Source organism: Lepeophtheirus salmonis, chromosome 8, assembly GCF_016086655.4.
Source record: "Lepeophtheirus salmonis chromosome 8, UVic_Lsal_1.4, whole genome shotgun sequence".
NCBI lineage: Eukaryota > Metazoa > Arthropoda > Copepoda > Siphonostomatoida > Caligidae > Lepeophtheirus > Lepeophtheirus salmonis.
In genome coordinates, this window is record NC_052138.2 from 16,875,459 (window position 1) to 16,892,659 (window position 17,201).

The following is a 17,201-nucleotide window of genomic DNA, read 5'->3' on the forward strand; positions in this document are numbered from 1 at the left end:
GAGTAGCTAAGGCGTTATAACGCTTCATTAAATTAGCTGCAGCTTGAGAGGAAAGAAATAAACCAAACCCCACTCTGTGTCTAGAAATGATATGGCCAGCAATTACTCCGATGTTCATTCTCAATTACACTCCGAATCCAAAAAGGAGTTGTTACACTTATAACACAACAAATCATGAGGGTTAATCTTCGTGTTTTACGTAGTAGTGATTATTTTGTACTTATTTTTATCTCTTCAAGAATACGAGAATAATTAAAAATGAATTATTTTCATGTAGCAATTACATCTTCAAATTTCAAATTTTTTTTAAACCTTGTACATTGGGCTCCCAGCTGGAAGTACCTAGATATCCTCGGAGGAATAAATGTTCATTGGGATGTTCCAGTACTATAGAAACATTCTCCCGTGTACCCCCCTCCCCCTCCCAAAGATAAAATAATGCATATGGACATCAAAATATCCAACTCCAATTAGATGTTTCATTATTCTATTGGTATATATGGGGGTTGTCTGAAAAGTTTCTGACCTCCAAGTGAAGATGGCAGCACCCGTAAATAAAAGCTAGTCACATGTATCTAACATCTGTTGACAGTTACTTCCAAAAGTTTCAGCCATTTTGGAGGCGTACTTGTTATGCAACAGTCGTTTGAGTGAATTAATGTGATTGTTTTTATGAAAATGGACAAAATCGAGTATAAAATGGCTGAAACTTTGGCGAGTAACTATCAAGAGATGCTAAATAGATGTGACTGGTTGTTTCAGCCATTTTGGACAACAATTATTTAATGACAGTTTGATCTTCAATTTTGTACATTTTCACAAAAAAATGTTTTTGAAAATGAAAAATTTCATCAACATGTGTTAAATTGTAAAAAAAATTAAAAACAAATCAATATTGCAGCAGAACTAAACCTTTTAGAATCCAATTATTTTTTAGAAATAAAATCTTATTTATGTATGCTTCAAATGAACTCCTTGGATGTAAAAAAAACAACTAAAAAATCGAGGAGTTATTCTTTTCCAAACAAAACCCCTAAAATATAGTAGTATCAAATGTATCAGCATAAAATTATGTAAATTATTGATCTTTTCATGGCCAAAATTTTTATGAAACCTATAAGAAGGGTAAAAATACTCAAAAGTTTCAAATCAATATTCTTCAAAAACCAAATTTTTATACAGATTACAGATCTACTACTGAAATTGAATCTGGTACTTAAAAGATTTTTTTTTTTTGTAGACTTGTGTAATTAATATTGTACAAGGGATGGTATGGTACGGGGTTGTATCACTGTACGGTTCTTTTTTTACAGTCGGTGCGGTACGTACAAATATATATATATATAATCACATATTAAATATTTGGCTATTATAAAATTTTGGTTATTTTTTTTTTTTAAATCAATAGATTTAAATAGTGAGTTAGGATTATAAGCATCCTAATCTATAAGAAATAATAAATGTATTTGTTTATACAAAAAAAAAGATAATGACATACAAGTTGATAAAATACATCCCAGTTGACGAAAACCCCGTGGTATGGTAGAGGGACAATTTAAATGAATTTCCCCCTGTTTCCAAGTTATTTTTTCGACAGGTGGCGATATTATGACTGCTAAGCGGTCTTGCTTACCTTTTTGCAAAAAAAAAAAAATCAAAAAAATCATGAATAATAGTATTATATAATCTGTTTATATTTTATATCACTTTTTTTGTTTTTTTTATTTTGGAACTATTTATTCCCAGGCCTATATTGCTTAATATTAAAAATAATTTTTCAAACCACATCCAGTACAACCAAGCCTTGGTTACTCATGTATCATAAAATCTTTGACAAATAATTATAAGATTCTAAATTAAGGTTTTAATAAGCTCACAATTATTTCCCCTTTCTAATAATTTTATTTAACTAATATTTATAATTATGTAATTTTATGAAATAATTGTCTATAATTTATGACTTAATTTAAGACCCAAACACCAAACCTTGTACAAAAAAACTAAACTATTATGAGAGGGATAATAAAATAGATTGGCTCTCAATCAGCTGTATAGTTACCAACCAACTAACTCATTACTTCACGACAAGTTATGATTAAATTATGTTATTTCATCAATATCTATTTTGTAGATAAACTGTGAAATTATATACGCCAATATATATATATATATAAAATGGTTGAGTACATATATAATTTTTTATAGATTGAATTTGCAAATAACTACAAGAAGGCACTTGAATTTACAACCGGTCTTTGACTTTGGAGCGCTATATTTACTCTGTGCGTAGATACACAACACCTATAAAAACCAATGTAAAAACCTTAAACATTGCTTAATTCGTATTTTGTTTTGCATTGAAAATGAAGTCTATAATTCTTCCTCTCATCTTTCTAGCAGCATCATCCACATGGGCTCAAAGAAGTGGATTGACTGACTCCGGCGTTGGATTAAATTTAAATCTTTGTCAAAGTGAGGGTGGAATTCAGAGTTGTGAATGTACACGGATCAACAAAGAAGTTAAGCCACCTTTTAATCCACTCTTTATTGTTCGATCCTGCTTCCCTAAAGAGTGTACTTGCAAATCAGGAAAAAAAGAGCCTGTGAGAGATTTTGGTTGCTCCAATGGTGGAATCCCTGGCTGTGGACCCAATGGGGAATCCACAAAAGACCCAAGAGAGTTGAGCTGTCTGGATGGAACTGTTATTTCTAATGGAATGATTGTTAAATCCGTTCGTAACAATAGATGTGTTTGTGATGACAATAGCTTACCCGTTTGCACGAATACAAAGCAGCCTCCAGTCTGTCCAGGTGATAGTAGCCAGCCATCAGTTGCGTTAGCATCAGTTAATTCCAGATATATTAGTTTCTGTAATGCTTGAACACTAATATATTGAATAGAGTTGAATCCATTTATTTAACATATGTATAATTTGAAAGCTACATATTTATAAAATAATTTATGCTCATAAATATAATTGTTATACATATAGACTTAAAACTTGTAAAACAATGTTACGTACAAATATTATATTTGTATAAATACATACACATATATATATATCTCTGGAGGTTTATTAAAGAAAGAGTTTTATTTGAAGCTTTTCTTTTCTTGTAAAAAAAGAGCGGAGAAATGTGAGTGAACAGCTTGAACTAATGGTTTTTGACTCAAGCTCTGCAAACAACCATACGTACAGAGATTCCTCTCCCTTTCTCCAATATATTTTCTCCCTTGTTCTATTTATTATACATATAATATAAAAAAGGATTCATATAAGAAAAACATTCTATAATACAATTTGTTTTAATTAAAAGGATCCATCATATCAATTTTTTTTAGTAAGTTGTGTAGTCAGGACGTTGCTGCTCCCAAAAATCCCTTCGATCCTTTAGAAATTGAATTCCATCGTTGGCCTATGTAATGAAAGAAAAATGAGCTTGCAAAATGTTTTTCAGATTTTATAAGTAACACATGGGCTGAAAAGTACCGTTCTTAACAAAGAAAATAAGTTTTTTTTAGTTTCATTTTTTTCTGTTATCTTTATAGAGGGAAATTGCTTTTGATTCATTGTTTACCAAGTAACAAAAGTAGCGTCAAACCTAGCAGAATCACTCAAAAAACTTAAGAACGGATTGTCATGAAATTTGGACAGCTGTCTTTTGAAGGTTGGTACACACTGAAAATGAGGAGAGTAAAAAAAATATTGACATCTTTGTGTGATGCCCGGGACTTTTCAGCACATGTATTAGGAACATACTTGATGTTGAATAAAGGACTTGTAAGAGGACCCACATCCCGGTCCAATCTTTTGAAGAATCCCTCCTAAATACGCTTTGTCCTTTGCAAGCTCTGAAAGGAACTTTTTATCTTTGTAAGGCTTATCCACTGTTTTATTTTGAAGACGAGAGCGTTTGTTTGGACCGAATCGGGTTTGTTTCACCTTGAGGTCTAAAAGTTCATTCATGTCAGTCTGGGATATTTTTTCTAAATTTAAGAAATGGCGATTAGAAGGTTCTCCTAGGGCATTCCATACGGCTGCTTCGACTCGATTCATTTTTTGATTTAGATTGATTTTCTCCTGTATTAATGGGATAAATTGATTATTGAGTCATTTTTGTCTTACACTCTAAGGCAATAGTTTATCATCTACTACATAGGTGTTGGAATCCATTCATCAATGGTGCTAATATGCAGGAATGTGAATATTGGCTAAATTTCTGCTAATATAAAAACTACCCTTGAGAGAATATCATACTAAATATCGTCAATTTGAGAGACGGCACATCCGGTGGTTAAAAAAAGGAAATTTGCTCATTTTGTTATTACTACATAAAAATATTTTTTTATTTACCAAAGCTGTCTTCAGTATTCTTAAAGGGAGGGAAATAAATATAAAATAACCTCTAGTGCGTGCAACTCTGAGGATTTGTTGCAGCGTGTAAATCCTTGTTGGACTTGGAGTAGAACTGAGGCTCCACATCGGAAAATTCATACCTATATCATTGCTATACACACAGTGGGGCTTGTGTTCATTTCCTTCATCTCAAAGCTGCTCTCAGCTAGTTTAATGAAACGTCATGGCAGCTGAGCAGCGTTTTAGACTATTTGAATCTCTGGACATACGAGGGCGGTCCAAAAAGGTTCCAAACTAACAAAGGTACAAGACATTTTTTCTAAATTTTATATTTTTCTAAATGATCCCATCTCTATAACCCATCCAAATAGTACTCGGCATTTTTCTCTCCAAAATAATTATTCAGGAAGTTCTTCATTGACAAAAAATCTTTGCGGTCCATTATTTGGACAGTATATTTGTTTCGGACACATAATGGTGTATCCAAGTTTCATCTAAAGTAATTAATCGGCACCAAAACACGGATTTATTGCGCCTAAACTGCCCCAACAGAATGATAATCGATTTTGTTCATTTCCATAAATACACTCACATGAAATCACTTGAACAACTCTTACATAACAACTACACGTCCAAAATTGCCGAAACTTTGGTGAATAACTCTCAACAGATGCTAAATTGATGTGATCTGTTTTTATTTATCAGTCCCTCAATCTTCACGTTGAGGTCAGAAACTTTTTAGACCACCCTCGTATCTCCTGATAGAGATCCCTATAAACTATAGTGATCCTTACTTGCTGATATGATGGAATTTTCCAAATAGCGAGGGATAATTAAAAAGAGAATTCATATTTTTCTATTACCAAAATATACTTCTTTTTTTTAAATTTACGTATAGCGCACTTTAGCCATTATTAACATCCCTACTAATGTGTTAGGACTTCCTGGGTAGTTAAATTACAAAATAAATCATACCTTGGCTGTGGCATGCCTCATTCCTCGATGATAGTTAAGAAGAGCATGTTCAAACTGTCCCAAATTATAAAGAGCATCACCTTTGATCCCAAATGCTCTTGAATGATTTGTTCTCTCTTTAAGTAAGACCAAGTCCATGGTGTCCAAAGCCTCTCTGAAGTAGGAAACTGGTTATAAGGATACATGGATGGGAATCATGGTTATTATTTGTTTTTTACTTACTGATGACGATTTAAAGCAACAAGACACTGCCCTTTAAGATGCAAACACTCCACATCATCATTTCGTGTTTGAAAAGCACGTTCCAAATAAGACATGGCCTTCTATGGAACCAAAATCAAGAGAGATAAAAAAATACATGAATGTTGGATCAAAATGAATAAATAATAAAAGAATCAAACCCAAGGATCCCCTCGACGAATTTCATGATGTGCTTGATCCAGAATGATTTGTAGCTCTGCTGCTTCACATTCTACACTTCGATTGGATTTGATCAAATTTCCTCGATGCTTTAATATGTCACCCTTCAAATCCTCAGCTCCTTAAAAATATTTATAATTCAGTCATCTGTTTAAGACTAAGAGACTGTTTTGATATAAATAGCTCAAAGTTCCTTCCCTTTTGCATAGATTGGTAATTTTCCAAACATATGTAAATATCTAAAGGATTTTTAGAAGGGACTAATGCTGGAGAAAAGTTCGTAAGTTATGAGAGATGGCCCTAAATAAATGTGTATACCTAAGAATATTATATGTGTTTCCATATGACTAAAAAACCAAGGAGTTTCGACCAATTAAAAAAATAGGCCCATAAATCAATTACAGAGTGGTCCAGAATTAGAGTTCCATCAAATTTATGTCATTAAATTTAGATCCAATTTTGAAATATTGCAAATGCATTTTTTCAGAAAAAATATTACAGTGTAGGCCAAGCTTGGACATTGAATGTAAAAACGACAGTGTTCCCTCTTTCCGTTCATTTTTTGAACGAATGAACGACGGATGGGGAAAAAATATGAACGCCGTTTATTTTCTTATTGTCCGTAAGAGGTAGCTTTTTGATTTTTTTTCCGAAGATTACTACATCTTTTTTTTCTTGATTATGGGTATAATTATAACTATTATCTTTGATGGTGGCTAAAATATAGTTTATTTAGACTTTTTTTTTTAATCCGTTGCTTCGTTTAATTGTTAATAAGTCATCTCAAGATAGCCTTCAAATCACAAATTTGTTGTAATGGATCAAATAAAAGGTATAATGGACGTTAATGCATTTGTTTATCTAGTATTTTGTAAAAAAATTATTCAATCCGTCCATCCGGAGTATATAAATTTGAACCGGAAATTAGCACCTTCAATCTTTATTACTGCGCAATATGAAAGTATTTTGTCTTAATTTTTAACATCTCCTTTTTTCAATATATATAATTAATTGACTGGAGAGGATGGGGAAGATATTCATATAATCGAATTTCATATTATACAATTCAATTGCAGGTATTAAAAAAATATTGACTTTTACAAAGTATTGTACTCGGGAATTCCTGAAAATATAATTCAATTCTCTTGATGTTTAAGAAAGTTGTATTGTTTTATCGAAAATCACAAATTTTGGTGTAGGAAATTCAAGTATACGAATATCTTCCCATGGTCTTCGGACAATAAATGAGAATTATTAAAAAAAAAAGAGAGGTTAAAAATTTAACATAAATTTCTTTCATGTTATACATACAGTAATAAAGATTAAAGGTGCTAATGTCGGGTTAAAATTAATGTACGTCTCAGTAACAAATTAACTGTCAACTTTCCAAGATACCAGATAAATAAATGTTTTAAAGTCCGTTATAACTTATATTTTGTTCATCACACCTCATTTGTAATTTTAAAGGCTATCTTGAGATGACTTATTTTTCAGCGAATGATGCAATTAAACAAAGCAATGAATTGTAATTTTTTTTAGCCTAGGTGAAATATTAAGCTATCTACATTAAATGTAATTGACAATAATTTGATTATAAATAAAATTATAAAATCCAGTATTTCTATGGGAATCCCCAAAACACTCCGTACACTTCCGTGCACGCCTTCTGCAAGTATTTTTTTTTTCTCTGTAAATCGTCATTTTGGTAACATTTTTTGGAAAGGTATTATATATAATTTACACTTAGGTACACACACATAGATTTTCATCGTGAACTCCAATTCAAGGTAATTAATTTACTGAAGCTCCAAAACACTCTGAAATCAAACTGTCGTATATTTGTGAAGTTTCCCACTAATAACACTGTCCAACAACAAAAATGCTACAAAAACAGTATATACTCAATTTAATAGAGTTTGATCCCCTGATTCCAAATATGCCCTTATTTTTTCTCTCATAGTCTTGTGGCCTTTTTTTGAAGTTCAAAGCTATTTTAAAGCCCTCGGTGTTGAAGATAGGGATAAATTATGTTAATATATTTAAAAAAAATTAAGGCCCAGTAGCATACACAGCATGATTAATGGGCCTAGTAAGCCGTGGAGGATTTATTATTGCAATATTACATTCAAATAATTTGTCTTAAACTATAATTCGCAGTTGCGAGTCTGTGAGTACATACTTCTAGTTGATTTTATAGCTTTATTTTCGAGTTAGTTAGGATCAGTAACTCAGTAGGCCTCAGGCAAAGCCAGTTGAAAAATCAAAAAAAGGCGAATGGATGACGTTTGATGCTTCTCCCTACTCTTGCTTCTTGTATTTAAATTTCATTTATAACCTATTGTGATCAGCTGTACAATCGAATAGGGCCAATCCGAATCCATTTGGCGCCCTATACAAAATATTAGCGAATAATATGTATATTCAATATTATACTGTTACACAAAATTGAATATATTAATTGCCTTAGTATATTCTGAGAAAATATAAATACTTCTACAAATATAATAAATAATTAAAAAAGGTAACATCCATAGCCAATATATAATAATGTATTACGCCAATATGAAATTGAACTATGTACAAAAGTAAAACTGTAGACAAGTGTTACAAAATAAAAATATTACAACTGCACGAATATATACCGTTGATATGCAGTTATTAACTGGTCGAAAAAGTGCACTCGGGTTGGGTTGAAGCCAATAATATAGACAAGTAATTCGGGACTAATTTTATCCTCTCACACGACACATATACATATTGTATTTTAAAGGTTCAAGAAACGTAACCGCTAGAAAAATAAGGGCACAACCTTGGTAAGAGGTGCAAATGAGTGACGAGGTGTCTCCATAAATTGTTCAGAACAAGGACCAACACATTTTTTGAAAAAGTCGGAATTGAAAATTAGAAAAAAAAACTCTCTAAAAATTATTTGTCATTTTTAAAGAAAGAGATCATCAATAAATGTTTTTTTTTAACTATTCCAATCTCAAATATTGACAGTTGAAGTTGCCTCCCTAAAAAATAACTACCGGATCCTACGTTTACGGTTCTTTGTACGGTTGCCAAGACGATTAATTAAATTAGCGGCGAGCGGTTGTGAGATGCATGAGATAAAAACAAGTACTACTCCGTGTCAAGTAAAGACATAAACAAAAATTACTCCTTTCTCAATCCTCAATTCTACTCTGAGTCATAAAACTCTAGATATTTGGGATTCTATCGACGTCATTTTTTTCCCATTTGAGTAATAGGTCCTTTTTCACATATATATAGTTTATACAAGCACTATGCATAATTTGTATTTATACATTTTTTTCTTTGGAAATAAACATATTAAACGATCATCGTTATATTTTTTATATGTATAAAATTTTGAAAATTAAAAATAATATTTTTTTGTCAAAATACTAGCTTAGTAATTTAAAAAAATGTGAGGAAGACCAATTTCTGCTAAAATTTGTTTTTTGATACTTTAAAAATATTAAACATAATATATTCTGGCATTATTTTACTATTGTATGTAATAAAAGAAAAAAATGACTCTTTTGGAAAAAAAAAAGGAATAATACCGTCTATATTCTAGGTCAAATAGAGTTCCACGTCTAAGTCCTACAGAGACTTATAACTCCCAAACAAGTTCTCAGTGTTACTCTCGGGTCATTCATGAGTTATTATTTTATGCTTAATTGTTCTCTCCTCAATAATGAAAGAGTAATCATAACATCATTATAAATTAAAAAAATAATGTCAGATGTACAACGACAGGAAAACTTGCTCCCTAAAAATGCTTAGAATTTACAACTATATGCAAATATCAAAAATGATTTTTAGGAATACAAATTTTCTTAGATCTATAATCTATTAGTCAACACAAAAAAAAAATCTATCTTTCCCTACGCACAGTAATAGTTTCCAAGACCCTACAAGAGGGAAATTTGATTTTTTATGAGGCAATGCATTTTTTTTTTAAATTTTATTATCAAGAGACGTGGGAAGCAAAAAAGGTTGAGAACCACTTATTGATAAAAAGATCATGGTTGGTTTTTTTTTATTTATTTCAAAATATAATTTACCAAAAAAAAAAGATTGCTTAATTACCTTTTATCATTATTGTAAGGACGTTGGAGGGGAAATAATCCGTAGCTCAAAGGCCTAATTATGTAATACACCCTATTTACAATAAGAAAAGTATTTCAAAACTGACGAGTGTGCACTCTGTGTATAAATAAAGCGCTTTCTCTAACAACTTTATCCGATTAAATGTATAGGTATATATAGAGAAGTGTTCATGCTTAAAATATTAGTTATACTTATTTTGCTTATTGATACTTGTGTTTTTTTTTAATGCACATTTATGTATGCCTATTAAGTAGGTACAACTTGGTTCCCGTTTTTGCACACCTCCTTTTTTTCTTCATTTTTGCACTTGTTAATAACTACTTGATCATATTTATATACGAGTATAAATGTATATACTGTTTATGTATATTTTTAACTTTTCTCTAAACAATTTCGATTTATTTTTGATCAAGTACAAAAATCAATACGTTTAATAATTAGCAACAACAGGCTTGAGTTTTATTAACTTATATTTTTAGAAACTGAAGGCAAAATTTTATTGATTTAAGAAGGAAATAATGAGTGATAAATCTAAATCTAATGAAGCTACTTTTTAGATCCTAATAAACTCAGGCAGGTCGTTAGAGGTCTAAAATTCTTCAATTGAAAAAGGCATCAATTTTTTTACATGCAAATAAAAACTGTGGAGATATCAAGCACCTTTTTTTCTGTGAGAGTTTTTGTGAAAATGGACATAATCGAGTATGGAGCTGTCATTAAATATTTCTTGTCCAAAATAACTGAAACAGCTATTTACATCTAACATCTGTTGACAGTTACTCATCCAAGTTTCAACCATTTTATACAACAAATATTTAAAGATAGCTCCATACTCGATTTTATCCATTTTTACAAAAAAACTCACATTAACTCACTCAAACGACTGTTACATGACAACTGCGCGTCTAAAATGGCTGAAACATGGGTGAGTAACTGTCAACAAATACTTGATAGATGTGAATAAGATCACTGTCATCTTCACGTTGAGTTAGTACACTTTTAAGATCACTCTAAATGATTGGAGAAATTCACTCTCAAAAACTCTTTAGTTACCTACTTGTAGCCTTAAAAAACATGTTTGATGTAAAGTGCAATTATATAAAATAATAATGAATAAGAGGAAAATTGCTACACTTGTTGTTACAGGTTTGTGGAGTCGTTAGAGTCAAACATTTTTGCTAAAAGTCAGAGTCGGTGTGCTTACATAATGATCGACTATATTCTATAATTAAAATCCATATTGCTTGATTGGATTGGACAATGATTTCAAAAAAATGGAGTGAATGAATATAAATGGTTGGAGTCAGAGTCGAATAATTTACATAAGTCGAGTTGGAGTTTGAGTATCAAAAAAATAACCCTGCTTATAACTTACCCCCTTGCACCAAGTATTACAATATCTCAAATTTCTCCTCACTGAATGACCTTGGAATTTTGATAAAATGATATCAACTGATAACAAAGTAATTAACAACTCAAATTATATCAGTCATAGGAAAAACAATGTAAAACTGACTGCATTATTAGAAAATAATAATGGTCTTCCAAAAAATTGCTTTTATTCCATGCCTCAAAGAAAAGGGGATTAAAATTATATTGTAAATTTAATGGTTGTAGTTTTTTGTTTATGGTCTAAAAAAGGAAATTGTTGCAACCGTTCCGTGTTGCAACAGTCTCCGGTCTCTCTCACTTATATGAATCATATTTTGGATGTTATAGTTAAAGCTGTTTAATAAATTAGTCATAGAGACTGAGAAAATATAGTTAAAATTGCTTCCAATGGACTCAAACTTCTTTTCCTTTTTTTAAACTCAAGTTGGAACTTTATGGTAAAAAATATCAGATGGAGCAAATTAGTATTGTATTGGGCCTTATTTAGGATCGAAACCTGCAGTCCAGTCCCACTTGTCAGCTCTTAAAAAAGGTATAACGTATCCTTTGTAAGTTTGTCTGTATGTACGTATATATTTATGTAATCTATAAAGTCATTTTTGAGTGTATCTTAGGACGGCGGAGATACTTGATTTAAGAAAAATATGAGTTGAAGATTCATCTTCAGCATCGAGCCTGACTAGCTAAAGCTCGTATTAAAAAAAGAAGTATAAGAATTTTGAAGGTGACCTTAAATGAGGCTTGGCAACAAGGGTTTTGAGCTAAAGCTCATTCAGGTTTGCACTCTAGAGACTAAAGTACTCACTGGCTCATCACGTCATACTTCTTTCCCCGAGCTATAATTATTATTATTTCCTTCTTAATGGGAGATCATCTAAATATTAAGTAATTACGTTTGAGTGTGCTCTTGAAAATGGGGAGTAACACCGAGGATTTTTTGCGGAGCTATCTACTATTTTTTTTATGTAAAGTGTGTCTGTTTGTAGACGCCTAATAACTTCGGTTAATGTTGTTACTACTGCTAGTACTTAACATACTTAAGTAATAAAAAATGCAATTTTTTACAAGATATATTGTACATTATCCAATATTCATTAATGTATATCTGAAATCTCTTCTTTGACGTAAGATGCAGTCCATCTTTTGAGAATATAAAATCAAGGACTGACTGTTGTAAGGATGTATCCTAAGATTAGACCGCACCAAAGAAATGGGGACTGAGACAATACTGGTCACAATATTTTTGGACACAATTGTAAGTTCTTATTTAAATTGATATAAGTACAAAATCATCTGATATTCTTGGAAAAAGAGGAATAATTATTTCGATTTTTTTTTTAAATTTGATGAATCAGAAAATGATGTTGCATTCTTGCATTTCAAAGTCCTTACAATTGATATTATGTGGTTGACTACAAAGCATGAATTTGTTTATTATGGAGATAGAAAATAGGGTATTTTTTTATTATATACATACAATCTTCAACTTAAGTGGTTCCTAATCTTTCTACATTCTATACCACGTGAAAAACTTTCAAAGCCTCAAATTGACGCCATTATAAAAATTGGATAACTTTTTGACAGAGTTTTATGGAAAAAAAATTAGGATGAACTTTTTTTAGGACACGGTATTTATTTCATGACATCTTTAATTAAGCATTAATTAAGATGTGATCCATTTTAAAACTGTATTTATAATATTGTCATGGGGATCGTATCCCCCATACACATAAAACATATTGGCAGTTCACAACCTACAGTTTGAGAACCACTGATTAATATTATTTGAATATTTTTCAAAGTATTTCAATTTGTTTAAATACAAAGTTATATAAACTATGACAAGTTGGCATAATTTAAATGCCAGGCGAATGGTTTTTGTTGTAACTAAGGGAATTGAGGTTGATAATACAATGAGTACGTCAGTATAACTTCTTTTTTCCAATAGACAATCAAACAAGTTTAATAAATCAAAAAAAAATTCTTTCATTTCATAATGAAAAAAGCCAATTATGTTTTACAAAGATTAGATAATCATATGAGATAGTAGTCCCTTGCCCATACACTGAATAAACCGGACTTCAGTACCTATTTTAATAACGTGTAACTTTTTCGTTTTTTTATTTCTCTTCAAACAAACTTTTTGGGAAAAGTTTTTAGTGGGATTATAATTTTACGCAAAAAGATACATAAAACTTAAATTACAAGTTATCTTATTTCATATGATTAGATAATTATTAGTTATTGGTGATCCTGCAAAGTTTCTTAAAAATTCTTTTTTTTTATTTAAATAAATCCATTTTCAATTACTCGATTAGGACAAATCTAACCAATTTAAAGTTTTTGTACAAAACCAGATTCGATACCATTAGTTTTAGCTATTCAGCATCATTATACGGGGAGTTATTTACGTTTAAGGAATTTTGCTAATTTTAAATTAGCAAAATGAATTGAAAAATCAATTTTTGTAGAATTAAAAATTGAAGCAATTAACTCATGTCATAAATTGCACTAATAAAAACTTCGCTGCTGAATTTCATTTAGTTTAATTTTATAAAACATTTTGTCGAACCATTTTTTAGCAATATATATTTTCGACGGTAAACGCACGTTCCTCACTTTACCAACGCATGGTAACAGCTATTGTTGTCTTGTTCCTTATTTAGGAACGAGGACAGCAGTCCAGTCCAGTCTGTCCCACTTGTTGGTCCTTAAATTAGGTAAAATCGATCTCTCCTGACGTCAATGAGAGTGTTTCTCCTTTTTTTAATTATTCTGTTATAAAAAAGTATAATTTATATAACAAAGTAAAAATATACTATGTTCGTATAATAATAAAAAAAATATTTTATCAAGATATGTGCAAAAATAATCTTAATACACATTTCATATCTTATTTGGCACAATAAACCAACCATAATTTTATGACTAATTCCAAGGACCAACAGTTAAGGACCGGTCCCAAGGACTGTTCCCAATGATTAACAGTCCTAAGGACCGATCCTAAGAATGGACTGGACCAAATAAATAAGGACTGACACAACACTAATGATAGCGACTGACTGTATTTCAAGAAAACTTTAGGATCTCGCCTCAAGAATGAAGGCACGTTCACCCCACGAATACTTCTACAGATTGGTTGTCATGCATTATAAAAAAGGAAGTTGTGTTGCCACATGCTGTATATTACATTAAATTTCGTGCGCGGAAAACAGGCCCGTATTTTGTTTAAACTTCCTAAGGAATAATAACACATTATAAATTAGCATAATATTATTTATGATAAATATCTTAACATATTTTTTTTTCTATCCCCTAAGGGAGTATGTTCAAGTGTGTGTATTATTATGGAAAATAGGAGGAGGAGGAGGAGGGTGGGGGGAATAAAAAGCTTAAGACCTCTTAAAATATCGTGGAATACTCTCCATCATGGGATTGGCCAGTGTCCCGGAGGTACTGGCCAATACATCTAAGGAACCCCTCTAACAAAATTAACTAATTCACAGCCCTTAAGTTGGCCGGGGTCCCGGGGGGTAATGTGGTATAGTTAAAAACCACCACCAAAGCATCACATACATTCAAGGAATCCCCTCTAATATCAAAAAATAGTTCCAAACAATTTTTTTTTGTGCGGGGTACTTGAGGGTACCCCTGGACCCTAAAAACCACCGCCAAGGCATTGTATACATCTAAGGAACCCCTCTTAACTACCCCAAGGGCCAATCAGAGGGCGGAGGGTATTCAATCATATTTTAAGACCTATCCTTGCGATCCTTTTCTTAGAAGATGATTGAATTTTAAAAAATTGCAATAATATTACTCACACTTGAAGGTACTCCCTTGGGGATGCAACAAACAAATATGTTTAGATATTTGTCATGAATAATATAAAGCGAATTTATAATGTGTTATTATTCATCATGAAGTTTGAACAAAATATGGGCAATATTCTCCCCGCAATTTTCCCAACTGGCGATTTTCCTCTATGGCAATCTTTCATGGGCAATTTTCCCGAGAGCAGTTTTCCTAGTACCATTAAATAAGTACATGTAAATAAAGAGCAAAATGAAACACTTACCTCCAGCAACTGAAATAGCCCGATCCTTATCCACATAGATGGCTGGCGCTTCCTTTGGATCATTTTGGCGACTTTTCCGCCTTCGATGCATGTCCTTGATATCTTTTTCTACTCTTATAAACGTCTTTGTGTTCCTTAGATCCACTTTGGACTTTTCCTTTTCAAATGCCACTTTTTTCTGACGAGACTCTGATTTTGAGAAACTACTCAATCCCTCTTCATCTGGATCTTCTTCCTCCTCCGCAGTCTCTTCAGAGGTAGAATAGGATTCTATTTCAAAGTTGGTCAATGCATATCCCGACAGTATGTCCATGATCCTTGCAAATTTGAGAGGAATAAAAACAAATTCTAGATCATTGCATCATGAATAAAACATTAAGTTGAAAGGATCAAAATAATGTAGGGAATGCATTGAGGCCCATATTGAGGTCCATACTGTTTTATGTAGTTACGGACTGTTTGTATGTATTTTGATATGTGAACTCCTAAGAAACTTTAACTCAATAAACCTTAAATGTGTATTCTACACTTGCTAAACTTAAAATTATAACAAATATCCCCATGGAATCACATTTAAAATGTTATATATATATTTTTTTTTTACCAGTCTTTTTAAGCCATGTGTTTAATCGATGAGGATTGGAAGAAGAATAAATTAGGGAAGACTCATGAATGACTGAAAGAGGGTGGTTAAATTTGTTTGATTCAGTGAAAGAAAACAAAGAAAAAGAGGGAAGTTCACCTTTCAGTAGTGTTGGATCAGTTTAAAAAAAACAACAACTAAATAGTCTTATCAGTTCAGTCCTAATAAAATTTGTTAGTCCTAGGACTAGTCCTTATCGTCTTTTAAGGTAACAACAAGAGCTAAAATGGCGTAGTTACTCAGTATCAAAGGACTCCCCTGAGTCCTTCATTATGTCCTTTCAGCTCTTCAACATAACATCTTACAAGAGACGAGATAGCTGAAGTTTAAAGTAGAAGTTGTCTTGCTAAAACATATTATTATACGTTCTGGCTATCATTTATTATTTTCTTCTTTCTTATATGGTATTATTCAATTCTAGTTATGAGTTATCGGACCTTAGGACCGTTGAATGGTAAAAAAGATTGAACCAATAAAGTAAAAGACTGATTAGGCAATCAAGTCCTAGGATCGATCCAATACTACCTTTCAGAGTCGATTAAACAGCTTTATAACTCATGATAGAAATCCCATCCTTTCACAAAGTCTGCCTAAAGTAAACTAATTCTATAAGAAATCCAGAATTGTGCCTTAATAATCTTATAGCATGCAATATTCGTAGGAGAAAAAAGGTGTAGAGATTCGCGTTTCCCTCACTCAAAAAAAAAAAAAAAAAAAAAAAGCATGCATTGTTTAGTAGCGGCTTATATCTACATAATGTAGTCAAGCAAAATATCCACCCATTAACGCTACATACATACATAATTTGTATTAATTGTAAGGTAGCTTCAAATAAATGAAAAGTAAACATCATTATAATGTTTTTGAATGTGATCGGCTTGAACAAAAGAAAAAGTTGGATATATGTATTTTTATATTTAGGTACACAATGTTTGCTCAACTTACATATAACATAATAATTTCCTATCCCCTTGCTACATTCAACCTTAAATGCCTGCCTCCCATGCATTCCTTCACAGTTTGTTTAGTCTTTGTTTATAAGTCTCTTGACAATTAAGTATTTTTTTTAAATTAATAAAAAACCACATATTATTTGCTGACTTCACATTACTTTTAACTTAAATATCTATATATTTTTGTGGGGCTTATTTTGAACAATTATGTTAACACTAAAAGAAGGTCTGTTAGTTAGTTAGTTAAAAAGACAAGGCCGTCCGCA

The 17,201-nt window shown here is 31.5% G+C and overlaps 1 protein-coding gene across 8 annotated transcripts; it reads right to left on the minus strand.

The window, feature by feature from the left end:
* Positions 1 to 2,345: 2,345 nt before the first annotated feature.
* LOC121121516 (outer dynein arm-docking complex subunit 4) lies at positions 2,346 to 16,587 on the minus strand. Of its 8 annotated transcripts, none has more exons than XM_071890382.1 (9): positions 16,082 to 16,586; positions 15,944 to 16,015; positions 15,776 to 15,824; positions 15,340 to 15,609; positions 5,732 to 5,871; positions 5,553 to 5,653; positions 5,331 to 5,484; positions 3,759 to 4,079; positions 2,346 to 3,414 (listed from the first exon to the last, which is right to left on the minus strand). In XM_071890382.1, exons 4-9 carry the CDS (start codon positions 15,428 to 15,430, stop codon positions 3,337 to 3,339), a joined length of 885 nt encoding a protein of 294 aa, XP_071746483.1. In that variant the 5' UTR covers positions 15,431 to 15,609; positions 15,776 to 15,824; positions 15,944 to 16,015; positions 16,082 to 16,586; the 3' UTR covers positions 2,346 to 3,336. The 8 variants fall into 8 exon arrangements, with proteins under 8 accessions (XP_071746483.1, XP_071746484.1, XP_040572406.1 ...); XM_071890383.1 differs by having other exon boundaries at positions 15,776 to 15,832; XM_040716472.2 differs by having other exon boundaries at positions 15,776 to 15,876.
* Between the last annotated feature and the right edge of the window lie 614 nt (positions 16,588 to 17,201).